The following is a 26,341-nucleotide window of genomic DNA, read 5'->3' on the forward strand; positions in this document are numbered from 1 at the left end:
CACGTGTAATAAACAGTGCTGTCGAGTCCTCTTATTTGAAGACGAGTTACTGTTTATCCTGAGGATGCGTGCGGAATGGGCTCTATCTACTCGCTAATAAGGGGGTGAGATTTCTCTCTGTCTTTGCAGATCTCTTAGGGGATTGCCTGTGATGCGCATCCCATTCTGGAGTGATGCTTGCTCGATAATAAAATTGTATTCTTTCTCTTTTACCTTTGTGGGGAGAGTTTCTGGGCTGGGAGGAGATTTTTGGCTTTACTCCTATTTCCCCAACAGTGGTCAGTGTGCTGGGGTGGCCAGAGGGCTTGCAATGGACACGGAGCGGTCAGAGCAGCTGGGCCGGGTCAGCCAAGAGGAGGGAAGCGGTAGTGGAGCAACTCAGACCTCAGGCGCCGGGCCAGACGGCCTGGGTTCGTACCCTGACTCTATCGCTGCTCAGATGGGATCCTGGACAAATTCCCTAACTGCTCACGAGGGGAGCCGTCGAGGAATAAACGCGTTGATCTACACAGAGCACTCCGCCCGCCACGTGACAAACGCAGCGTGCTGGCTCTTTGCTGGTGGGCAGAGGCAATGTCATGAGGTTCCCAGACCTGCCGCATGGGCTGTGTCCAACTCTGCCGCTTACTTGCCGCAGCATCAGGCAGTTAACTCAGCCCCTTGCAAAATGAGACTGACAGCAGCCCCTCCCTGCTGTGTGGGGTCACTGAGCTCACAAACTCCTGCACAGTGAGCCTCGGGGGACGTTAGCTGTGAGGAGTATCCTGGAGCAGGAGTGACTGACAGCTGCATGCGGCAGAGCGACCAACTGGAAAATCACTGTGCAGCCTGCGAGGAGGAAGCAGATGCTGTAGCCCCTTCTTAGGGGAGCACCCCCGAGGGAAGGCGCATCCTTCCTCCTCCCCCAGGACAGGAAAGTCCCAGGGCCTCTGCCTGGGGAAGTGTCTTCAGGCTCTTTTTGGACAAGTAATAAGACTTTGAGCTTCACTGGGAACGAACCCTCTGGGTCTGGGGAGATGGAGAGAAGCGTGGCCTGCTCGTGGATTATCAACCAACATCTGTGGGCTTCTCACGGGTGGAGACCTGGGTGGTGGGGACAGATTACCAAGAGGCAGCCGTAAGGATGGGGCCCTGCACCCCTGGGAGACTCAGTGAGGCTCCCAAGATTGAGGGTGGTCCCAGGAAGGACTCAGGCCCTGGCTAAGATCAGGGAGTGGAGTCCGCATTTCAGAGGGAACAGCAGCCCCAGAGAGATGGTGGAGGGAGGCGGGAGGGGGGCCCAGCCATCTGAAGACCACAGCTCCCATCAGGACCAAAGAGCTGGAATCTGGGGGGCATAGTTTGGGGTCTGCAGAAGCTCCCAAGAGTTCTTAGACAACCTCGAGGAGAGGAGCACCCCAAATTGGCTGGTTGGGATCTCACGCCCAATTTGGCTTCTAGCAGGTTCTGGTTAAGTGTGAGAAAATAAACAAAAACAAACATGCCACTGTTTGTCCTGGGAGCGTGAGGTGGGATTCCTGCTGCCCACAGACTGGTTACTGAAGGTGAGAGAAAAGAGCCTGAGACGTCTCAGCCTGCGGGAGGGAGGGTGGAGAAGACAGGAGGCGGGAGTGGCCGATGGAAGGAAAGATAACGAATTCGCTTAGAAAGGTATTGAGCTCAGGTTAAAGGACAGTGTTCAGCTCTCCCAGGTGACCCTGGTCCCCCGAGGAGAGGCAGGGCATGCGTGCCCAGGGCACTCGTGGCTCCCCCAGCCAGGGCCTGGCACAGTGCTGGGCGCGGTCAGTAAATCCCGGGCCTTTGGGCGAGCTGCCTCTGGAAGCATCAGCTCAGCGCACACACCGCACCATCTGCATTTCACAAAAGTCCAACTCAGCATGTGCCTCGGAGGGAAACCATCCACGGCCAGCGGGGGACCAAAAGTGAAGCAGGGCCAGCGAGAAAGGCCTTGTAGCCGTAGGGGACCACACGTCCTGGTTTGCTGGGGACTTTCCTCATTTTAAAACTGGAAGTCCCACGTCCCAGGCAAACCAGGATGGCTCACGAAGCTGCCAGAAAGGCAGTGACAGGACAGTCTGAACCCTGGACTTCTCTGCCCAGCTCCTGGCTGGTTGCTGCTGCCGCACAGAGGATGGGGACATCAGGATGAGGAGAAGGAAGCCACACATTTAAGCTGCACCGTGTGGCCCACCCTGCGCCAGGAGCTTGACATGGGCTCTCCCTTCATCCTCCCAGGAGATCTGTGAGGAGCGTGGTGCTGGAGGGTAGACCCAGCCCTTCTCCTCTCTGCATGAGAAGTTGACCTTGGCCTCAGCTGACCTTGGAGCTCTGCTCCCCTGAAACCACACACGGAATGTGGGCTGCGTCACTAAGCAACAACCACAACCACCACCCTGAGGGGTGCACCTCACCTGGGGGCAGAGGGATGTGGGTGAAATCTAGGTATGCACCTGGTGGGCCTCCAGGGCTCAGGCCCCCTGAGTCCAGTGGCTCTTGGCACCAGGCCTGTCCCTGGCAGGGAGCTTGGGAGCAATGCCTGGGAGTGTCACAAGAAATACTGGCTCCTACAGGGGACTTTGGGCTTCTAAGCCAGAGCAGCTCCCATACCTGCCCGTGTTAGCCTCGTTCCCTCGCACCTGAGCTCTCTCGGAGAATCAATCCTGGTCCCCCATGGGCCATATGGTCTCCTTTGAGGACGATTCCCATGGAGGGGGCAGCGGATGCTGCCTGCTATGTCTCTTGCCAGGATCCTGGAGCCCTGTGTCTAGTTTTGCTCGAAGAAGATCTCCTGTGAGGAGCTGTGTGGGAACTATCACCCCCATCCCACAGACGGAGAAATTAAGACTCAGAGCAGCAAGTCCTTTGCCAGTATCTGCCGCAGGAAAGTGGTCAGGGATGGGTCTGACTTCAAAGCCAACACCATTCCTGCCCCGTTGTCTGATTGGGAGAGCCGAGCAGACAGAAGGAAGAGGACAGGAGGCCATGAGGACCACGCTCCTGCAGGCTCCTGCAGTGGAGAGAAAACGGACACTCAGGGCCGTAGGAATGTCTTCCCAGAGACCCACGCGTGTCTCCCGAACTTCTGCCCACAGATGTTAGCAGAGCAGTGCTTCTCTGCTTCCTCGGCCCAGAGAAACCAGATGTGCTTTTCATTCCCCCTCACTGCGTGGTTCCACAGTCCCATCGCCACCTGGAGTGCTCAGAGGCCTGGCTTTTCAAGCAAAGACATCAGCTTGTTCCCATTTGGTCACCAAATATTGGCAAGTCATGGGGGCTGGTGTAGCAGGTGCTTTGGGTTAAGATTTCAAAAGAGAAGGGTCACTTCTCAGCTGTCCTGGTGTGTGATTGCTTAGAGCCCCCAGTCCCTTGATTTGGTTTGAACATCCCTCCCCATCTGGCTGGGGAGCCCCTTCTGTCCCAATCACAATGTCCTTCTCTTGGATTTGCCTTCTGAGAAATTTCAGCTCCCCTGTCGGGTTTCCTCCCCCACTGACTCCCTCAGTGGCCTGAACATCAGTCATTTTTGTTTTCTCCAAAGGTTCTTCTCACTAGAAATTGCAGGATTGCTCTTGCAGTCCAACACAGACCAGTGGATCTTCTCATCCTTAGGATCAACCCATCCTTGCCTTCCGCCAGTTCTTCCAACACTGACGTACTTGTCCTTTGCTTTGCATTCATCACCTATTTCCCTTGATTTATTCTGATTCCAAATGTCTTCCTTCCAAAGGGAGGACAGTCCTGTGAGCAGATGCTTCTGGAGATGCTCCCACCCCCAACCCTAAAATAACAGCATCAGAAAGTAACTTCCCTTCTCTGGGATTCCCTCCTGGGCTTGATGCTCACCAACTGGTGTCCTGCCCTCCTCAGCTGTCCCACTCCATCCATCTCCTGGGAGGCTTGATTCAGGGGCCGGTCTCCTGCAATCAGGAAGGGCTGCCTCCTTCTCTATGGTTGTAAGAGAGTGGACCTGGGCTCAGACCGCAGTGAAGGAGCCCAGTTCCCCAAGGATGCTCCAGCTCGCAGCATTCCTTCCTCGGCAGCCCCTTGTAAATGACGACCAAGACGCAAGACAGCCCGAGCATGGGTTGTGTCTACCCTCTCGGTCCTCCTTCCACATGGCCTCAGGCATAGTCATGTTCTGAGACTTTCACCGTGTTACACCCAGGAGAATGATGGAGCCAGTGCCTTCGCCCTTTGAGAATCTGAGGTCCCTGGGGTCCGCTTTCCGCAGCGGGCGAGGCTCCAGCCTCCCCAGCCTCTGGCTGCTGGCTGCTGAGTCCAGCTGCACACGGATCTGGAGGGTTTTGCTGACTGGGACTTGACTTTGGGTTCAGATCGTGGGGACATTTACAAGTCACTCTGGCTGAGAGATTGTGGACTCGCAGGGCACAGTTCACGGAGACATATGTACACAGGTCTGCGCCCAGCCGGGCCCTCACTCTGCAGCCAGGGGAGGCACGCGGTGCAAGGACAGGACTCGGCCCGTCCGCAGACAACGCGGCGGCTCCCGTCACTCGGCTTCCGGTAATTGCACTTAGTTTCCCGGTATTCGGGTCTCTGCCCCTCGGGCTCTTGAAGGTGCTACAGTAGGGACTCAGACGTGGCCCCAAGCTTGACAAGATCCCCATCGTCCCTGCAGAACTCCTACAGCTTGGCCCAGCCAGGACCCAGCCAGGGACCCGAGCTGCCGCCAAGTGTATGTGAATTCCGGTTTCAGTCTCTGGGCTTGAATAGCTTGTTTTGCTGTTGAATTTTGGTTTGAGTGGGGTTGGGGTTGCCATGGGGACTCAGTTTATTCCATAAGCTCTTTTTCTATCCTGTAGAATTAAAAATAAGTTGAAATGACATAAGAACCAAAGGTTAAAATGGTTGGAGAAGCCCCTGGCTTATCTGTCCCCACTGTGTCCTGAACTGCCGGCTGAGCTCACTGAGGGACCCTCCCCGATAGTCCGGGGGAGGAGGAAATAGCACTCGGATCGCCTGTCCTCCGGCCCCCACCCTCACCCCCACCCCTACTCCCAATCTGATGAGACCTGGGGTCCTTCCTTTCTTGCTGCACCAACTCTGAGTGAACCTCGCCCATGTGCCAAGTGCTGGCCTAGGCCCCAGGACACAGAAGATGCAAGACCAAGCCCTGTGTGCAAGGGTCAGGCTCAGAGCATCCCCGAGGACATGGGGAAGGACCAGAGCTCTGCCTGGGGGTCCATGCAGCTAGTGGGCTGCAGGCATCCCCAGAGGTCACAGGATTCCCGGCCCAGGTTGGATTCAGGCACAGATCTCTAGGCTCACGGGGCCCTGGGAGACCCCCTAGCCCCAAGGCAGACCCTCAGAACAGGGAGCGTGGGGAAGGACCTGGATGCCAAAGCAGGAACTCAGGGTAAGAGCTGGGTCCTGGGGACACCCGGGGCCCGGTGATCAGAGTGGGACGAGCTGCCAGGATGACTTCCGTCTGGAGGGCCCTGAGCACAGCACAGGCATCAAAGCCAGGCTTGGGGGTCAAGGTTGGGGGTGGGGCAGGAGCTGGAGGGTCTTCGAATAGGCTTGCTGGGCACTTTGTACACAGTCACAGCCTTGCCCATCAGCTTCCTGCTCCCGCAGGGCCCTGATGCAGGACGCCACTGTGGTCTGGCCCCGTGGTGAATTTACTGGTCCACTGGCAATAGAGAGCACCAGAAATGGAAAGAACCATTGGAAATAAACCGCAAAGCCCCTTTTTAAGGTGAAATGCAACAGGGGGCAACCAGGTCCCCGTCATCCATCCTCGTTCACAGTGAGCTCTCCAATCTTCCCCCCAGGGTGGGACTCGTCAGTGACCCCGACCCAGTGAGCCTGAGCGCCGAGGGAGGGATATACCACAAGGCCACGGTCCCCGGTGCCTCGCCTCTCAGGAATGGGCATCGTCAGAGTTGGGAGGCATTCTCACGGTTAGAAAATCAATTTTGTCAGTGAAAATGAAGGGATACCCACCCGAGTTCTTGGCTCACGGAAGTCATCAAGGCCACAGAATGAATGCTAGTGAGAAAAACAAAAAAAGGAACAAAAACTATAACATAAGACCAAAAGAAAATGAGGAAAAAAAAAAGAAAAGAAAAAAAGATGTAAGATATGTAGTATGGAATTCCATGGCAGCATTTCACAAGAACGGCGCAGTGGCATTAGGCTTGGAGAGAGCGACGGGACGAGGCAGGCTCCAGGGTCGAGTCCACCTGGGAAGCCAAGCCCTGCAACTCCACACCGGGGTGGGTTACCCCAACCTCCTCCCCAAACCTCAGGCTAATTCAGATGGGGGAGCCTGACACCGTGAACCAGGGCTTTCTGACTTTCTGGTGCTGAGATGTGGCTTGCTTGCAGGACTTGGGCAGGATACTTTATATATATATATATTTTCACTTGAGGAAGATTAGCCCTCAGCTAACATCGGTGCCAATCCTCCTCTACTTTGTTTGTGGGACACTGCCACAGCATGGCTGATGAGTGGTGTAGGTCTGCGCCCGGGATCCAAACCCCTGAACCCGGGCCACCAAAGTGGAGTGTGCGAACTTAACCACTATGTCATGGGGCCAGCCCCAGGACACTTTATAAACAGAAGAAGGACCCTCCGATGGTCACAGCTGGTGGCTCCCACCAAAGGGCCGGGCGTGACGCTGAGCACAAGGATCCAGCGAGTTTCCACCACAGGACACAGGCCACCCAGTCCTGCCTGCGGGACAGAGCTCGCCCCACACCATCCCTGCCAGGGCCCACTCTTCCGAGAGAGTTACTGTTTTCAACCTTGTGTGCCCTGTGATTTGTCTACTTTCAAAAGAAAAACTAGCAGGGAAAACAAATGGCCTTAAAGAAAGGACAAATTATACAGGTCAGTTTGAAAGTAGACTTTTTCAAATTAACTTATGCACGACTTGCTTGGTTCAGAAAGATGGCTGGTCATTAGGGGAAACATATCTGAATATCATCTGGGGCTTTTGAAGATAATTCCTTCCCCACTCCCAAAATAATCCCCGCCCCCCCCAAAAATAATAGCTCCCCTAAATTATTTGTTGAAAAAATTAAAATCCAAACAGACAGCCACAACTTTTTAAACAAGGTTTAGAATCATGAAAAGTTAGAGATAGAAGGGGCCTTTGGAATCACCTAGCTGTTCATTTTTCACTTGGGGAAATTGAGGCCCGGGGAGGGGGAAGGACTTGCCAGGACCACCCAGTGGGGTGTGGCAGGCAAAGGGCTCCTGACAGTGAGCCCCTGAGGGTGGCGGGAGTTGCTTTCCACCAGCCCAGGCCACAGTGCCCTGGGGAAAGGACGCTGACACGCACGCATCTTGGAGTGCTTCTGGTCTTACAGCCCTAACCAAGACGCCAGCCTTGGCAAGCCCTTTCTGGACAAAAGGAGACAGATCAACCCACGGACATTTGTTCTCAAAAAAGGGTAAAAAAGAGGCAGAAAGAGGACTCAAACATTTCCCGGTCATTCCCCCTCCTGCATGTTACTTTATGTGTGTGCCCATCCCACCCGCTCTTTAATTCTAATCACGATGATGAGCATGGCCTGGTTTCAGTTTGGCAGCCCACCGGCCTTGTCTGGGCCTTGAGCTCAGAACTTGACATCCGCAACCTCACTTAATCCTCACAACCTCCCAGGAGATGGGGGTACCATTCCAGGGGCAGAGAACGCCCAGGCAGGGAGCGGGGGTAAACCCCAGGCTCTCGGGACCCCCCAAGGGCACAGCCAGGAGTGGGGCCCAGACACCCCTGCAGAGCCAGCTTATCCCCGAGAAACTCTTGAACTGAATTATACTCGAGATCCCCTCGGGCCCTCAGAATAACCCCAGAAGGTTGAGAGGGTGTGGACATCTGGCAGATGGGGAACCCTGGGAATCTGCCTAAACCCGAATTCCCACAGGGGCTGGCAGGTTGCCGGCAGCCTCGGCCGACCCCTGAGCTCGGACCCTCCAGCCGCAGCCCTCTGCTGCCGCCCTGTGGATGCCGCCGGTTGTGCAGGCCAGGAGGCCCCGAGGCTGCAGGTGGAGATGGGAGGGTGCCAGGAAGGTGATGGAACCTGCACAAAAGCTGACTTTCACCTGAGAAAGGAGAGGAAACTTCGAAAACTGGCGCAGGCTCTGAAGAGCTGTCCATCTCTTTGGGCACACTGTGTTTGACAGCCTCCAGGACAGAGGGGGCTTTCACCCCCTTTCAGATAGCACTGAAATCTGCCTTCTAGTCGCTTCCCTGACTTTGGCCCTATTTTGTCCAAGGAGCAGTCAGCTTCCTCTCTCAAGGCCTGCCTCAGACAGCTGAAGCCCAGACACGCCCTTTCTCGCTCTTCTTCCCCTGGGTGACTGCACGTCGCCCTTCACGTTCAGCCTGGCTCCCCTCCTCGGGCATGTTGTCCCCGACAGGCCCCCCAGACAGGGTTAGAGTGCTGCACCATGCTCCCACATGTGAGCCTACCTCCGCGATCTAGAATGTGCAGTTACGGGTTTTCTATCTACTCATCTATTACACACCCTGCAAACATCTTGTGGTGCCCTGTTCTGTGGCTAGAACCGTCTTGGATGAAGATGTGAATAAAAGCTGGTCCCTGAGCTCAAGGAATTCGGGCCACCAGGTGCACGTACAGGAGGCGGTCAGGGCCATGCCAAAGATGCTGCACACACGTGGTTCTGAACAGGACTCGCTTGTCTGCCCGGACCAACAGTGAGCGTGAGGTGGAGGGGCGGGTGGGTGGCTGCGACACCCCTGGGGACCCCAGCTATCCCTTCCCAGCTGTGGGATCAGGGACAAGGTCTGACTCTTCCCCAGGTTCAGTTTCCTCCCCCATGAAATGATAAAAATTGTAGGGAGACAAATGTGGCTAGGTGTCCACCTGTGACGGGCCAGCCTCGCTTCCTTCCGGGAGGGACGGGACTCCAAGAACACACGACTGGTTTCTGGCATATAGAAGTCATTTAAGGTGAATGAGTCCATGAGCAACAACCAAAACAGAGGGTCACCTCGTCCCTCCTCGTGAGGTAGTTTCAGAGGGGTGCAGCAAAGGCCTTTGTGAGAAAAAAGACACCTCCCCACTCCCCCCACACACAAAGTTGATCTCAGAATGCACTTTCTTCCCTAGAGAAGTGCTTGGAGGAGCCCCTTATATCTCAGACGTGCCGACTGGGGGGAATAGGGCAGAGAAGGGAAGGCCAGAGCAGGGCCTGTTCCCTGGGCATCGTGGAACTGACAGAACAGGAAAGACCCCACACCGACGTCCGTGGAAAGAAACCAGCAGGTGCTGGCGCTCAGCCCCGTACCTTTTCCTCCAGCTCCTTCAGGTGCCGCCTCTGGGCCTCCAGCTTATCCTCCAGTTCTCGGATTCTCTGAAACACATTACATCACGGATCAGAAGAAGTAGAATTTCCAGGTCAAAGCCTTATTCCTCGTCGTTTGTCGTGGTGTGGCTCTAGGCAGCAGAGCATCCAGATGCTAAGTGAGTGGCTCGACTGACTTCGTGCACAGGCCTGAGTCCCGACCCCCAAGTCCAGCCCCAGGAGGCTGCCTCGGGCCCCGAAGTAACTGTTCTGACCTCCATCACTAAAGACTGCTTTTGCCTGTTCTTGGAGTGTGAGGAAATAGAATCACACAGCGTGGACTCTTAAGACAGGATCTCTTTAAAGCATGGACCTCGAGACTGGACCAGGACACGGAGGCGCCCTGGGCAGGATCATGGCATCAAATTACAGTCATGAATCGCTTAACGAAGGGGATGCCTTCTGAGAAATGCATCGTTAGGCGATTTCCTTGTTGCATAGATATCACAGCGAGTACTTACACAGACCCAGATGGTGTAGCCTGCTACACACCAAGGCTCTGTGGTGCTAATATTATGGGACCCCTGTTGTATATGCGGTCTGCTGTTGACTGAAATGCCCATATGCAGCACGTGACTGTTCCTACTTTTGTTTAGCTGGAGCCTAAGATTTGTTTAGCTGGAGCCTGGTTGCTGGGGCAGAGGAAGTGAATGGGGTAGGCGTCGCTGCAGCGTGCACCCCAGCCTCTCCCACTTAGCACTAGATGCCGGGATGACCAACTGTCCCGGTCTGCCTGGGGATGCTCCTGGTTTTAGCACTGGAAGTCTGGAGTTCCAGGAAACCCTTCCGTCCAGGGCAAACCAGGACAGTTGGTCACCCTCCCGGGCACTGGACATGCCGCATGCCCCTTGGGGGGCTCGCCCTCCATCAGCAGCTTGTCAATCCATTCCTTCCAGTTCCACATGGCCTCCCACCCAGAGGGTCTGGGAGGTACAACCTTCTCCAGTTTGTCACATGCCCAAGAGCACTTCGTCACCCCTTAAGTGCTGGTACCCCCGATGACTGCCCAGCTGGCTGCAGCCTTTCCAGGCCGGAATGTAGCGGAGAGAATGCTGTCAGGCTGAGGGCCGGGCGATTCAAATCATCTCAAATAAGCACGTGGCTCCCACGGACCCTTCCGCAGGCCCAGAGAAGCCTTTCATGCATTCTGTAGGGCAGTAACTCTCGGTCTGCCATGAGTGTCACCTGGAGGCTTGCTATAACGCAGATTGCTGGGGCCCCCGACGTTTCTGACTCAGCACTTCTGGGGGTGGAGCCTGAGCAGCTGCATTTCCCACAAGTTCCCGGGTGATGCAGATGGTGCTCGTCTGGGGACCCCACTTTGAGAACCACCGCTGCGCACGTTCACGCGCTCAGCAAATACGGCTCAATATGTCAGGGGCCTGTTTCAGGCCTGGGAGAGAGACAGGATCGCCACCCCTAGGAGTTGTGGTCCAGTCAGGCTCAGACGATGGCACATACACACAGATGTGCACCGGGTGAATAAACTGTCGGAGACAATCGAGCCGGGTGGGGAGGGGATGACGCTGCTTTATCAGGCGCGCAGGAAGGTGGCGCTGGAGGTGCAGTGGTCAGGAGGGTGGGCCACTGAGCCGTGGGCTGGGGGCCCCAGAGGAGGCAGCGAACCCAGCGGGGCCTACAGGGAGGGGGCGAGCAGAGGCCAGAGCTCAGGGGTTCTGGAAGGTCCCGGTGAGGAGCTCACAGATTTGGGGGTGTCGTGGGGAGCAGGGAAGAGTTCCAGTGGGCAAAGATCACACTGGCAGCAAAACAGAGAACGATTGGCATGGAAGAGACGAACACAGGTGTTCACCTCTCCAGCCCCGGCTCCTTGTCTGTAAAGTGGGGGTAATCCTGTCGCCCAGGTCTGAGGACGTAACGAGAGAACCTGCGTAAGGTCCTAAGCGCAGAGGTGGCTCTGCCTACGTGCTTCGTAAGGGATTAGGAAGTCAGCAGCTTTCTGTGGGAAACTGGCCATGACCGTCCCCAAGGACCCCTGGCGAGGCGGGGGTGGTGGGGCGGGCAGAGAGCATCTAGAAGGAGCACAGGACTCAGCTGGTTCCGGCTTCATCCTGGGCCCCAAACTCACCAGCCGGTGGACTTTGGGGAGTTACGTAGTCTCTCTCTGCCTGAGCCCCTCTTCTGTAACATCTGCACAGGGACCCCATGACCCTCAGGATGAAAGGGGGACCCGGGGAAAGGGTCTTGTAAACTACAGCACCATGTGGAGGGAGGGCAACACTTTACAGCTGTCAGAGGATTTGCAAAAATCCCCCAGGAACGACTCCTGGGTTTGAAAAAGCAGCCTCAGAAGCTGGCTCTCCTTCTAGAATTTCTTGACATTCACTCTCGGATAATAACGAGGTCAGTCTCTCATCACAGTATGGGAGGCTGGAAGGCACAGTGGCCAAGAGTTTGGTGACCTGATTCACGTTCTCGCTCAGCCACTTCCTGGCTGTGTGAACTTGAGCAAGTTGCTTACCCTCCCTGGGTCTCACTTGCCTCACCCAGGAAACTGCACCAATGGTTCCCACTCACAGGGTTGGCATGAGCTGTATTGAACCAACATCTATGGAGCCGTTTCTATGTGCCAGCACTCGTGTGTCTCCCCACACTGGGATATAAGCTTTATGAGGGCAAGTGCAGGGTCCCCAGCACCTGGAACAGTGCTCAGTACGTAGACATGAGAAAAATTACAAAGAAATGTAACATGACATCAAGCAGGAGAAGCTGGAGAGAGAGGCAGAGGACACAGTTGTAGAGGTCAGCAGAGGGCCGGGAGAGCTCAGAATGTCAGGCTAAGCAACCCAGACTTTATCCTCTGGGCAATGGGGAGCCAGGGACAGTCTTTGGGGAGGGGTGGTGCTGTGCTGTGTGTTAGGAAGGCTTCTGCGGTGCCGTGGATGGATGGGTGGGGAGGGTACTGGGACTGCCTGTGGTCCCAGCAGATGTCTCTGCAGGCCGGCAGGTGCTAGGAAATGAGGGCACCTTGACTGAAAACCTCCGGGAGGGACAGGGCCCGGCAGCATGATATTGATCTGCGTGTGTTGTCTCCCCTCGCTGGAATGTAAGAGCAGACTCTCCGTGAAAGCAGGGCCTTATTCACTGCTCCATCCCCAGTGGCCGGAACTGTGCCTGGCACATGATAGCTGTTGTCACTGGGCTGCCATAAGGAAAGTCTCCCCTCTGCCCAGCCATCACACCTGGGTGACCCGGTTCCAGGAAATTCTGCTAGAGGAAGCACCCAGTAAAACAGATGCACTCCGAATTCCAAGCATCTTTTACAAAGGCACTGAGATGCTGGCTGAGGCCCTGCTTCCTGCTGCCATTACATGTATGATACTCGGCAGGGAGCAGGGAACAAGATTGGGAGTGTCGTGGCATCGTCGGTTACATCTGTGCCACCCCGGGAGAGCTGGCCAGGCATTTCCACCTGCAGGGTGACGTTGGACCCTCAAGGCCGAGCCTGGAGGTGGAGCTGCTCCAAACAACCCAGAGAACAGACGGAGAATGTGAGGCCAGGAGAGAGAGCCTGGCTGACTGCTCCAGAGCTGAGCCCAGAGCGGGGAGCAGGAGGAACCTTGTCCCTGAAGCCTACAGCATGATGGTGGAGGATGGGCTCCCCCCAGAGCTGGCTCAGCGGAAACGGTGCAGTGAGAAGGGGCAGAAGGAATGAGAACTCATTTCCTACAAAACCAGAAACGTAAGGAGACCCTCCTATGGACTGAACTGTGACCCCCGCCCCAGTTTGTATGCTGAAGCCCCAGCCCCCAGAGTGACTGTGTTAGGAGACAGGGTCTTAGGACGTAATTCAGGTGAAATGGGGTCACAGGGTGGGGTCCTAATCCAATAGGATTGGCGGTCTCATAAGACGGAGGATCTCTCTCTTTCTCTCCCACTCCTCCTGTGCCTTTCTCTCCTTCCTTCACTGGCCTCTGCCCCCCTCCATCCCCCTGGCCATGTGAGGACACAGAGAGAAGGTGGCCGTTTGCAAGCCAGGAGGAGAGCCCTCGCCGGCAACTGAATCAGCCAGCTCTGGATCTTGGACGTCCAACCTCCAGAACCGTGAGAAATAAACGTCTGTGGTTTAAGCCACGCCGTCTGGTGTTTTTTGTTATGGCAGCCCCGAGAGACTAAGACTCATGCCCTCTGTAACTCACGGCCACGTGTCTCTAGGACTAACTAAGATCTAAGAACTTTCAGGTGCACAGAAAGCACCTGGGAGTCTTGTTAAATGCAGAATCCCATTCTGGAGGTCTGGGGCGGGCCTGATGCCTGCATCTCCAACAGCTCCCGGGAGATGTCAATGCTGCTGGTCCACGGACCACACTCTGAGTAGCACACCCTGTCCAGGGCGGACAGAAGGCTGCCTGGGTGTGGACATCCACATGCATTATCATCCAGAGAGGGTCTTCTTTTTACTGAATACCTACCACATGCTGGGCACCTGCTAATATGCTTGCACATTTTGTCATTAGATCCTCAGAGCGATTTACTAACCAATGTTATATACACACACTAACGGATGTCGCACATGCTCACACACGCAGGTGAGTGTTTTAATAAACAGGAAGGCAGTTTTCATATTCAATGAGAGAAGGGCGTCTCCTATTTACCTACAGCAGAATTCTCAACTAATGTGAAAATGATCCAGGGATAAAGGAGAAAAGGAGAAGCGTTCCCAGCCCTGGTTCAATGGATTAACCAGCTTTCTTCGTGCTTAGGGATGTGCAATTTACTAGACTGGCTGAGAGAAACAGAGAAGGAAGTGATTTGTCCCACATTATCTTACGCCAACACCCCGAGACGCTTGTATTTTAAGGGATTTTCTCTAAGGGATCCCAGTCCTCAATCCACCCGTACGAGCGGCACAGCCTGCTTTCTGCTTCTTTTTCTCTTAATCACCGGGGCGCCCTTCTTCATTTAGCAGGTGGGACACAGTGCTTTCCGGGGAGTCACGGCCAAACGCCGTGCGTCTTCAGAATGGTGCGTCACAGATCGCAGACTGAAACCACAAGCCACTGCTTGCTGAGATTGGAACCCTTGGGTGGGGTAATGACTTTTTGGTTCAAACACACAAATGTTCTGCTTTGGGCTGGATTTCCTGAACCCCTTCAGCCCCTTCACTCACTGCACACTCAGTTGGCAAGTCCCACAACCGAGGCGCGGGGCTTGGCCTTAGCTACACTCCGGCATCCAGCTCCCAGCCCCCATCGGGCCCTGCTCCTGCTATACCTACTCCCAATCTACACTCGGCAATAACGGCAGCCGTCTACACCTACTGAGGGCACTTGACGTGTACTAGTTCATTTAACCTTACAGCGTCCCGATGACTAGGTGTTATTACCATCCCCATGAAGACACTGAGGCCCAGAGAGGTTAAGTCATTTGTCCAAGGCCACACAGCCAATGAATGGGAGAATAGGGTTCAAAGCCAGGCCATCTGGTCGCAGTGTCTGTGTTTTCAACCACTCCACTGCCCCACACTGCCACACCATGCCGTGCTGCTGTCTGAAATGTTATCCCTCCTTGATGGCCACCTGGCCTCTTCCTATTTATCTTCAAAAGCTGGACAGCTGGCCCCTCTGTCCAGAGGCTGCCCAGCCTCCCCTGCACCCCCTCTGCACTTGGTGGACACCGACAGAACAGCCACAGCCACACGAGATGGTCAGAATCTGTCCCAAGTTTGGGCTCCCCACTGGGCCGGGGGCACCTCAGGTGACTTTCCACTAGCGATGTGACCATAACAGAGATGGTTCAGTGACAGCGTCGGTGAACGCAAATGCCCCCAGCCCTACGCCGAGATCTCTGATGGTCACTGGCCCTTTGTGCCTCCCCTTCCCTCCCCGACTGACCCCTGCCCTGCAACGCCCTGTCCTGGATCTCGCTGACCGTCACTCTGGCCATCATTGCTGCAAATTCTTGGTCTCCGTCCTGAGTGGCCCATCCTGCACCAGCAACTGGTCCACACACCTGGGCCGCAGGGGTCCCAAGCCCTCCCTTCCCCTCCACCCGCTCCTCCTGACGTGGGGGACGTGGCCTCCCCTTCTTCTTCCCTCAGGTCATGGGGCCAGGCGAGTATCCTCAGCCCCTGGCCCTGTATGCGGGCTACATACCTATGGCTTCCCACTGTCGCCTCCTTCTCCATCCTGGCTCGGCTCATCCCCTGCCGGTCTGAACGCTGGGTCTCACCCGTCCCTCCGTCCAGCAGACCCTCTGGACGCTTTCTCTCCCCTCAGTCTCCAGTCTCTCCCTCCCTGTTGTCCCTCAGCACGTCCCTCAGCATGCCAGCGTGATCAGGAATCTCCCAAGTAATAAAACCTCTCCCTCCATCTGACACGAGGTGTGGGTGTCCCTGCAGCTTGAGGTTCTCAGAACACCTAACACGTGCCAGACATTCACGAGGCTCTGGAGACACCGTGGGCCAGAGGCGGGTTGTCAGGCCAGCAGGTGAGCATCGCACCAGCAGGCAGCGGGCAGGGCGGGGGGAAGGGAGAGCCCAGGCAGAGGCTCGCTGAGGCTCCCAGGTGTCCTTCCACCCAGAGCAGGTCTTCAGCGAAGCTTATCCTTCATGTCCTCACAGCCAGCCCTTTTCCCTTCATCGTCTCCTTTTGCTCGTCAACCGAATGCAGCCCGGCTGTGCCCCCACCCTTCCTCAAATTCACCAGGGATCCCTGCTTCTCAGTCCTGATGGGACTCCCGCTGCTTCGGACACAGGTCCCATCTGCTCCTTCTCGACAGTGCCCTCGCTCTCCCCCCAACTTCTCTCGCTCTCGCTCTCTCTGCCTTCTGTGACATCGCTTCCCACTGGTCATCCAGACCCTTCCTCACTGGTTGGATTCCTTCCAGCTGTGTGACCTTTACGCACATGAGTTCACCTTCCTGAGCCTCAGTTTCCCCATCAGGTAAATGGACAGAACAATCCCCACCCCGCAGATGTGCCGTGAGAGAAAGGAGCTAAAACGGTGAGCGCTCCACAAACGCCAGAGCCAGCTGCTGCGTTCCCGCCTCGACACCAGCGGGAGTCCTTGGAACCCGGTGGCACACAACACTCATACAGGACTCCAAACCCTGGAATACACGTAGGCTTTCAGAGTTAACTAATGCAGCTCCCAGGGCCAGGCCTCAAATTAGCTGACATCACAAACTGCAGCCAAAAGGCAAACCGTTCAGCCAGCGCCTTCCCCATTATAAGAACCCAACTCTGAAAGAGAACACGGATGCGGGAGGAAGGCGGCTGAGGGACCCCTAGCTTTGGTTTGTATCACCATTTCGCAGGGGGTGGGGACCCTATTGTTTAAATGTATGGTTAGCGAAACAGTTTGCTGTACATTACGCCCAAGGGTCCCAAGTCCTCTAGGTCACTGGGGAATACACCTGCCCTGGTATGAGGGTGTCTGTGACAAGACATGTCTTCCTTCACTGAAACTGTCTGTACCCCCAGCTCTCCATTGAACACGCCTGGGCTGCCCAGATGCCCCTCAGAGGTGTCAGTGCACCAACAGGGGGCCAGGGGTGGAGCTGCTGGGAGGCGGCGAGCGGCGCCCGAGCCAGGCCCCCGCCCCTCACCTGCTGGGCCTGCTGCAGCAGCTCCATACGCTCCCGCAGGATCTGGCTGTCGAACTCCCGGCTCTGCCTCAGGATCTGCCTGCGCACCTTCTCCACGGCGGCCTGCAGGTCCTCCCGCTGGCCCTCGCTCAGCGCCTCGCTGGCCCTCCGCCCCGGCTCCTGCTGCAGCGCGTTGTACAGCGTGGCCTCCAGCTCCTGGATTCTCTGAGTGGCCCAAATCACACAGACAGTGGAAGGTCGCATGTGGGTGGACAGTGACCGCCAGGACACAGCAGTAGAGGGTGGCGGAGCTCCAGGATCTGGGGCAGGAAGGGGACGCGTGCAGGGCCCAGCACAGGAGCCAGCAGCCCCTTCCAGTGGGGGAGCCCCTTCCAGCCCCATGCACATGGTTTTAGGAACATGTCACATGTCTTACTCTATTCTATCAAGACACCCTACTCTGTCCAAGCCAGGACAGGATGATAAGAACAAGCATAACCACCTCTTAGAACGTGTGACCTGAAGAGAGGCTGGACTGGAATGGTTTTCATTTTACCCTAGGCTTCCAATTTACTTCCCCACCCCGGGAACAAACCTCCCCTTGTACAGTGAGTGCCGATGGGAAAATACGGCTTAATTTGCACACCTTTGCTTTTCAGCCAGCTTTAGGAAGGCAATTTCACCCCAAGCAAATAGTGACAATGTTCTAGTGGCTCCCTCCCCTGAAAAAGCAAGGTACCCTTAGTAAAGCAAAGCAAAGGAGAGATTAGTGGCCAACTGGAGGATCCTCGTGAAAGAGTTTTAGTCATTAGAGGAAGTTACTTCTTCTCAACTTCACAGCAAGACACTTAACTACAGGCACCTTATAGGAACATCTAGGGACAAAAGAGACAAATGTCTCCTTTCTGCCTCCCTGAGCCCCACCCACACGCCTTGGTTAGGAGCAGTGCCTTCTCCTAAGACAGTGTAGAAAGATCACCAGTGGGAACTGCCAAGAATGGGCGAGGGGTAGATTGAGGCAGGGGGCCAGTGGGCGACCCTCTGCAGCCACAAGGCCACCTGCCCCTCCAGCCTCCCCTAGCGTCAACAGGCTGTGCTCAGGCCCTGGAGGAATTCCAGGCCCATCAGGCCAGGACTAATTTTAACCAACTGACATTATCACCTTCCTGTCACCCCACCCTGTTACCCCTGGGAAATTAGAAGGTGGGAGTGTGTCCACCGGCACAGTGGAGGGGTCCCCATCTGGGCTCCACGTGGAGCCGGAGCTTGCCTGTGCCTGCTGGCTCATTCCCTCTCCTTTCAGCAGCCAAGCTCCTAGGAGCCCCCATGGCACTAGCTTCTAGTCAGGACCTACCACCCCACTTGAAGTTCTGGAAGCCCCATTGTGGGCCTGCCCCACCTCTCTCAGCTTGATGACCAAGGAGCACAAGGGTGCATCTGACACTTGCCTTCCTTGCCCCTGCCCAGGCATGCGGCACTGCCACCCTCTTGGGACATTTTACGTCCCCGACTGTTCAGGTCAATCTAGCACTGCATCAGGCCTGCCATCTCGCCACGCGCCTGAAATCCCACTCGAGGCTCTGGGACGTTCGACTATGAATGCCGCTTCTCCACGGCGGCAGGATGGGCACGCCCAGGGCCTCCTCTGCGGAGCCAGAACTCTGAGGGGCCCCAGGGCCTTTCTGCACATGGCACTTTGACAACAGAGATGGAGACCAAGGTTTTCCAAAGAGTGTTGGGAAACACAAGTTTCAAGGGAAGATGTCCCTTGAAAAGAGGGCCCCACGATCCAGTGAACGTGGCCAACTGCTGGCTTCTGTTCCTCTCAGAGCCTCAGCCTACCCTGTAGCATATGGAGGACCCCAGGAATCCTCAGAGTTTTCTTACTCTGTTGCAGCCCTCCCCTCTTGTTTTCTGGCCTTAAGTTCCTGTGATCTCTCCTGAAACTGTATTCCTCAGAGCTTTCTGGGAAATGCTCAGGGAGGGCGGTGCTGTGAGACAGACATGGTGGATAGAGCAGGGGATAGGGGGTTTGCAAACGGACCGAGACCGGACAGAATCGAGGGAAAACCAAAAACGGGAACGGGGCGAGCAAAGGATGAGCATGCTCTCGTTTTTAAGTTGCCTCTAACACTGTTACCCCATTGAGCGCCCAGAAATAAGAACCGAGGAGGAGATGCCAGGTCTTGAGGAGGCCCAGTCCCTCCTGACCTACGTCTCCTGCGGCCTGCCCATGGCATTCAAGCTCCAGGGTCAAGGGTCATGGTGAGGCGCACCAGCCTTCACGCCCAGAATCCCGCGGGTGCCCAGCTACCTGCTCTCTGTCTTGCTGGAGACGCTGCTGGAAACAAGGGTTGGAAGCTGATTTTCAGTCACTGACTCTGCATTTCTTAGGTACAAAGCCAGTTTGTAAAACGATTTGAACTACAAGTGATCCAGACTTTGTCCACTACGCTGCTTCTTCCAGCAAGAGCTGCCCTGAACTCGACATTCTCTGCCGTGGGGACGTCCTGGAAACACCCACCATCTCATCCTCTCACTCCCCAGCCCCAGGGAGCACTTCCCACAGCACCAGGAGACTTGGCCTTGAGTGTCCTCAAAGCCGTGTGACATTCGGCCCTGAATGTGGTCCCATTTTACATTAACCACCAGGAAGCCCAGGACCAGTTTTGTGACCCAAACACGACATTGCACAGGACCTGACAACAAGTCACTTTTGTTCTGATGCTCATGTGGCCTCTACTCCTCGCTCCACTACCTCTTTCTCATATTTATCGGAAAACTTGCTTTGGGATTTCAAGCATAAATAAATATTTAAGTATAAACAAACACATAAGAAAGACAGTTTCCTTTCATCCATCTCAAATGATCGCTAGAATTGAATAAACAGGTCTAAAGAAACCATCAAGGTAACTAAATATTTTTGAAAAATCATGATTGATTTGGAAAAAGGGACAATTTCTCTGTATGGTCGTTCCAGGCGCTCTGTGGAGACGGCGTTTTGATGGCCCCCAAACCACACCAGTAGTGACCCTAAACACGGTGTCAGCCCTGAAGGAAAAAGCAGCCTCTAACGTTGAGTCTGGAGAGCCAGCGTCCCCCCACTTCTGGTCCTACCAGGTAGGCCTGGTCGAGGGCCTGCTTCCTGTAATCCAGCTCCTCCTCCAGGTAGCCCTTCTGCCTGCTGAACAGGTCCTGGAAAAGAGGAGGCGTGCGAGGTCAAGGTCAGCACCAGAATCCATCACAGCGAGGCTCTCCAGAGCCCACCCACACACCTTCGCTAGAGGGCGACAGTCTCACCAAGGTGGGTACCCCCCAGGTGCTGGGGGAGAAGGGAAGTGATGGTCCGCCCTGCTTGCTCCCCACGTGCAGCCCCTGTGGGGGCCTCACAGGCCCAGGGACCTTGATCATGCCTGTCCCAACTCGTCTGGGCTTCCCTTCTCTTGGGCGTCTGACTGCAATGAAAGGACTCTCCTCTCTCCAACCTCGTTCCCAAGCCCAGGTCACGGGAACCCTTGATTCTTCTTGTCACATCCTGGTGGTCCCTGAAGACAGTCTCAATAGTTCTCAGATGCAGCCCCTCCTCCCACACAAACAGCGTCACCCACCTCCTGATTAGTCTCACGGCTGGATGCTCCCTCCCCAACCCTCCACGTCACTCTTTCAGTCCCCACAAGCACCATCTCTCCAGAAGGCAGATCTCTATTACTGCCTTGAGAGTTTCAGGGTTAGAGCTCATCTATTGCAGCCACCTGATTTCATAGACGAGGAAATAGAGGTCCTGGGAGGACCAATGCTTTGTCTTAGATGCCACAGTTCATAGGTGGCAGAGGTGGGACGAGAAACCCAGGCCTGTGATTCCAGTCCAGGGTTCTTTCCACACCACACGCTGCTTCCAGGCCTTGTGCTGTTCCTTCTTCACCTCTCATTTCTACTTAGAAAGCTTGAACTCGTCTTTGAAGGCTCCAGAACCACCTCTTCTGGGAAGCCTTCTCTGACATCCCCCATGCTGGGAAAAATGGGTCCCCCTAAAAGCTCATAGTCCCCTAGTGAATAAGCGCCACCACCATTTATGGAGCCCGTGTGTGCCAAGCACTGTGCAAAAACAGTCTGTGTCTCCAGCATCTCTCAACCCTACAGCCCAGGGAGGCGGGGATTGGAACCCCCATTTATCAACGAGGAAACTAAGGTCCAATGTATCTTTCCAAAACTCTCATGGCCGGTAAGGAGGACAAGTGAATTGGAGCTCTGTCTGTGTGTCTCCAGAGCCACGGGGCAAGCATCGCCACGTCACGTCCTCACGCTGCCCTGGGCCTGGCAGTTCACAAGCACATGTCCCCACAGGCATGTGAGCCAGCTCCTCAAGGCGGGGACCCCCCCCATCCCTTATTGAACCGCTAATCCTAGCACAGTGCCTAGGAGAGCAGAGGCGCCGAAACTATGTGTTGAGAGAATAACTGAGTGAATGAAGGGGTATGTGAATGGATGCTGATTACCCAGAACAGCCACGAGGACAAAAGCAAAATTTAGAAATGTGTGCAAGTAAATTCACATGAAAACACATGCAAAGCCTTCCTGGGGAGTGAATTCTCTGAACTCTGTCAACCCTCCTCCCTCCCAGGGGCTCGAGTTTGTACCTTTTCCATCTCTAGGTCCAGCATCTTCTGGGTCAGGGCTGCCTCGGTTCCCTCTATCTGCTTCAGCCACTGGAAAACAGCAGGGACAGGGGCACAGCAAGTGAGAACCAGTGCCTGTCGGGGCCTCTGCCAAAGCCAAGTGTGCAGGGGACCTCCTCCTAGATGAGGCTGCTAGCCCCAGAGGTCCCCTCTCACTTCCCAGGGTGGTCCTCAAAATGGGATTTCATCGTCTGTACAGAGGTTTCAGCTTTGACAGACGTTTGCTTAGGGATCGATCTGGTCTTAGATACACACACGTGAGTGTGTGCCAGGATGTGGGTGTGCGTGCCCAGGCGAGCCTGTACGCACTGGACGTGGTTGGTATGCATGCACGGGAGGCTGATTCAGTGCCCAGTGGACATGAGCACGGAAGGCTGTGTGTGTGTGCAGCTGTGTGCGTGTGCCTCTGGGAGCTCTGCAGCTGGGCACATGTGTGTCACTGAGGCCCACTCTGCTGTGCGCTGTGCCTGTGGTCACATCCCCGGGACCTCCCCCAGCTCCCTTGCAACCACCCCATGGAGTAGGCAGCATCACCCCGTTGCGCAGGTGAAGACACAGACACCGAGTTAAGTCACTGTCCAAGGTCACACGGGTGGGGAGTGGGGATTTCAAACCCAGCCCGCAGCATTGCAGCCCTGCAGCCACCCGGGCGTGTCTGAGTAGCCAGGCACACCGAGGAGTGTGGGCACAAACTCGGTCCAGCCATGCGGGGTTGAGGGTCTGGGAGCCCCACGCGGGCTGAGCGCCAGGCGTGAGGGCGCTGAGAGCGTGCGGGCAGCTGTTGCAGGTACGCAGGCGTGACTTCACGAGGAGCCCCCCTAGAGATGGGGCGAGGCCCATGTCACTGGGGACCGGCCTGCGGGGGATGCGGTGGGGTCTCTGGGTCTGACGACACGTGCGAATGTGTATGCTAAAGCCAGCACCTGGCTTCCCTGTGTGGGGCCCCTTGCCACTGGCCCATACACTGCCCCTTTCCTGACCCCCAGACCCCCTCACTGCCACCTGCTCCTCATCCTCGCCCACCACCCGGGACTCTGGGTGCCCTCGGAGCCCTGCCCTTGGGCTCCCCCACTCTCTCTGCACTCCCCCAGGCTCTCTCTGAAACGTCTCCCTCCAGCCCAGATCCCTTCCCCCACTCCCCTTGTACGTCTCCCCTCTGGCGCCCCAAGGCACCTCCAAAAGGGCTCACCAGCCACTCCTCTGCTGGGAAAGAGCCCCCATTCTACCCAAACCAGGAAGCCGGGAGTAGCCTGGCTCCTCCTTTCCCTTCACCTCCCAAGTGTTGGTTCCCCCACACCGCTGCCCTGTTTCTTAAACCCACCCACCACATTCCATTCCCAAATCCCTCTCTGCCCTCCAGCCAGCATGTTCTCTCTGCTCCTGCTCAAAAGCCTCAAGGCTATACCATTGCTCCTGACAATGGCTGGCCTTCCTTCCTCTCAGGGCCTTTGCACATGCTGCTATCTCTGCCTAGGACATCACCACCTCTCCCAACCCCAGCGTCAGCCCCAGGCCTTTACTGAGCTAACACCTACTCAGACTTCAGGCCTGACTTAGCTGTTCTCCTCCAGGAAGCCTGCCCTGCTTCCTGAGCCCACGGGGCCAGGTGCCATCTTGTGAATGCCTGTCATAGAACTCACCTGACAGCTTGCTGTTGTCTGCTTCCCTCCCCCACCAGCCCCTGAAGGTGGAGAGCACATTGGACTGGTTCTGTTAAATTTCCTTGCCCAGCACAGGCCTGGCACAAAGCAGGGGCCTAACAACAATTTGCGGAAGAAAGAAGAATGTAGGGGTGTGGAGGTCTGGTGGGGTGTGTGCTGGCTCCACAGAGGGAACAAGACTGGGTAAAGCCATGGTCACAGAGGCTCCTCGTTAACGTCAAAGTTAGCTTGACCCCCAAGACGGGGCCCGGAGGTGGCGGCAGACACAGGCGCTCAACGGAGCATTTCTTTAGACGTTGCCAAGAGAGGATGTGAGGTTTCTTAGAAATTGGTGAGCATCTTTTTGAGAGGGAATAAAAATATTTCATTTTTAATACCCTAATGCCAGCAGTTACAAAATGAATACAATTAAAATGGGAAAAAAATCCAGTTTTGAATCATTTGGACAAGCTGCTTTCAGAACAGGTTTTGTAAAACATGGTGTCCAGTTTCTCCTTATTGCCAAAAAAAAAGATTTGATATGCAAATAAGGAAAAAGCTTGACAGATCCTTTTCAGAAACTGGGAGTAAACTGAAGACAGAAAATGCTGGCCATGAGCATCCTGGGTGTGTGAGGTCACGAATTTCATACCAAGAGTCCCGCCAGGTACCTACCGGGTCTTACTCCCAGAGTGAGAACCTGAATGCTCACGGCTCTGCGCCCGCCTCCAGGAGGGAGGGGGTGGGGACAAGGACACCTGCCTTCCCCTCAGCCCTCAGGAGAGAGGTGAGCCGACCCACAGAGGGTGGGAGATGGAGGAAGCATCTATGGGAAGTGTGGCCAGGGCACCCATGTCCAGCCAGCTCTCTGCACCCTCACGTGCAGGGCCGCGATCCCCAGAGCTGGGGGTCTCTCTCCTCTACACCCAACTCTCCCTTCAGAAGAAGGTCCCCAGGCCCTGACTCCAGGCCAAAGCTTAGAAAGCTCGACTGTGGCTGCATCCTCCAACCTGTTGTTACCAATGAGAACAATGGTTTTAAAAATTTCCATCTTTCTGACTGGTTTTGAACCTGAGGGAGAAGCGGTGTGACTCACGACCCCCCACAGACCCTCCGATGTCCTGTGTTCAAGCTCCTCTGTCCGGCTGTGCAGTGTGTGGGGAGCAAGACGTGGTCCCTGAGCTTGGACTTGGCTAACGGGGGGCGGGGGGGCTGACACGGTTCGGCTGTTTGAACCTTCCAGTCAGAACAGGGCGTCCCCAGGTGGTGATGCAGGACGGCTGTAGCCAGGGCGAGACGCCGTGTACTGCAGGACCTTCCAGGACCATCCTGTGCCATTCCTAATTAGAGCTGCACTTTGCTTGCATGCTACGAGGCGGCTCTGTGCCTCTAGACAGGACATTGTGGTTGACCTCAGTCTGGTCTGATACCAGTACTGAAGGCAGTTTTAAAAGGAGCTGTGCCTCGTCAAGGGGGGCTGACTGCCGATGTCACAGGTGGGGCCTGGGACCCCCGCTGCGAGGGCTTCCGTGCTTGTTGTCTCCAGGACGAACAACTCGTCCCCGTTTGCCCGGGACTCTCCCCATTCCAGCACTGAACTCCCACATCACAGGAGACCCATCAGTGCCTGCAAACCGGACAGTGACCCCAGCCTCCCCATCAGGACTCAGAGCCGTCCCTTGACCCATGTCGTCCTGGGGCGCACTCAGCACCATGCTCTCTCCGAGGGGAGAGACGCATCACGTCTGACCTTTATGCACAGACACGTGGCAGGGCTTGTGCCTCCTGGGACAAGGAGAAAACACTAAGTCAGTCGCCAGCTGGGCCCCCCTCACGTGGCACAGAATCGGGCACCACCCCAGCTCCCACCACCCCTGGGGGACTTTAGGAGGACCTGGAGGGCAGGCAGCCGGCGTCGCTCTCGGCACATAGGGCACACAGCACGGCGCCAGGCCCAGCAGCCCAGCGGGGCTCTGGTAGTCAGTGGCAGGCAGCAGCAGCTGGCAGGGGCTGGCGAAGGCGGGTGGGGGGCGAGAGGGGCAAAGCAGACAGGAGCCACGTGCCAGGCAAGCCCCACCTCCTCCGCTGTACAAGGGAGACGCTCATCTCAGAGGGCTGCTTAGAGGAGGAGGAGCCGGAGGATCTAGGGCAGGGCCCAAGGCCGAGGGTCTGGAAGGCCCACCATCCACGGGGGCAGCGGGAGGAGGGTCTCAGGAAGGGCTCGAGTGGGAGAAGGTGGCCTCGTGGAGGGCTGTTCCCAGCAAGGCTGGGGCCTCCCACAGTGTGCCGCCCTCCAGGGACCCTGGGGGCTGGAGAGAAGACCCCCCATGCCCGCTGCCCCACCCCCACCCCCACCCCCACCCGCCACCCCAGGTCACTGGCGGTTCCTGCTCTTTGCTCACCATCTGCAAGCACTGATCAAAGACTTTGAGGAACCAAGCTTTGCCCCAGGCTTCCACTTAAACATGCCCTGTCCTGGAGGCCCAACACTGACCCTGCAAGGCATACCGCTCTCCATTTCGTGGCTCTGGGAGATGCACAGACCCACCGACCGACCGCAGGTGGTGAGCAGAGGTCCAGCAGTGAGCCTCATATAGGGGCCGCTCTGAGGGCGGGGAGGGAACTGTGGCTCTGACACCTCCACGTCCTCCCGGGCGTGCTGGGTGCTCCGCACCCGGAGGCTCATTCTTAGTGAATGTTGAATAAACGGAGTCAAGAGTCTTCACTCGGCTCTTTACATGACGCTCCCCAGAGCACTGTTACAGGAGGCAGGACAACCACATTTGGCTTTGCTGGTGAGAGGGATGTCTACCGAATGCACACCATGCGCCTAACAGCGGACAGTTACCTGCGTCTGATGGGCCCACCAGCCCGCCAGGTGTGGGTCATCATCATCCTCTTGGTCACCTGAGGACGCAGCTCAGCCAGGTGACGTGACTTGGGAGTCACCACTTAGCACCTGTGTGACCTTGGGCAAGGCTTTGTCATAGTCTGTCACCAACATTTAGTGCCCTTTACATGACTGGAAGGAGGGGTGGACAGGTACCCAGAGAAGAAACTACTTATATTTTAAATGTCCTCCCAGATTCTGGAGGGAATCCTGATTAAGATCATTAAGGCCTCATCATTACAGAAATAGT

General features: G+C 56.1%; 2 protein-coding genes across 7 annotated transcripts in view; both read right to left on the bottom strand.

Moving 5' to 3' along the window:
- Window positions 1-4,512, bottom strand: part of C3H4orf50 (chromosome 3 C4orf50 homolog) — a 122,565-nt gene extending 118,053 nt beyond the window's left edge. For 4 of the 6 annotated variants that reach the window (XM_070262730.1, XM_070262731.1, XM_070262727.1 and 1 more), the window contains exon 1: window positions 2,637-2,775. The gene's annotated coding sequence lies outside the window, so the exon portion shown is untranslated. Of the gene's footprint in view, window positions 1-2,607 lie in introns of all 6 variants that reach the window. The other 2 variants (XM_070262732.1, XM_070262728.1) reach the window with 2 other exon arrangements.
- A 165-nt stretch (window positions 4,513-4,677) lies between these two features.
- The window catches only part of JAKMIP1 (janus kinase and microtubule interacting protein 1), a 147,725-nt gene continuing 126,061 nt past the window's right edge, over window positions 4,678-26,341 (bottom strand). The window contains exons 17-22 of the mRNA XM_070262734.1: window positions 21,523-21,591; window positions 20,003-20,080; window positions 16,907-17,110; window positions 9,284-9,349; window positions 5,968-6,043; window positions 4,678-4,817 (exon numbers count right to left, since the gene is read on the bottom strand). Of these exons, the coding sequence (XP_070118835.1) occupies window positions 5,993-6,043; window positions 9,284-9,349; window positions 16,907-17,110; window positions 20,003-20,080; window positions 21,523-21,591 (468 nt within the window). The 3' untranslated portion in view covers window positions 4,678-4,817; window positions 5,968-5,992. The remainder of the gene's footprint in view (window positions 4,818-5,967; window positions 6,044-9,283; window positions 9,350-16,906; window positions 17,111-20,002; window positions 20,081-21,522; window positions 21,592-26,341) is intronic.

Source organism: Equus caballus, chromosome 3 (genome assembly GCF_041296265.1).
Source record: "Equus caballus isolate H_3958 breed thoroughbred chromosome 3, TB-T2T, whole genome shotgun sequence".
Classification (NCBI taxonomy): domain Eukaryota; kingdom Metazoa; phylum Chordata; class Mammalia; order Perissodactyla; family Equidae; genus Equus; species Equus caballus.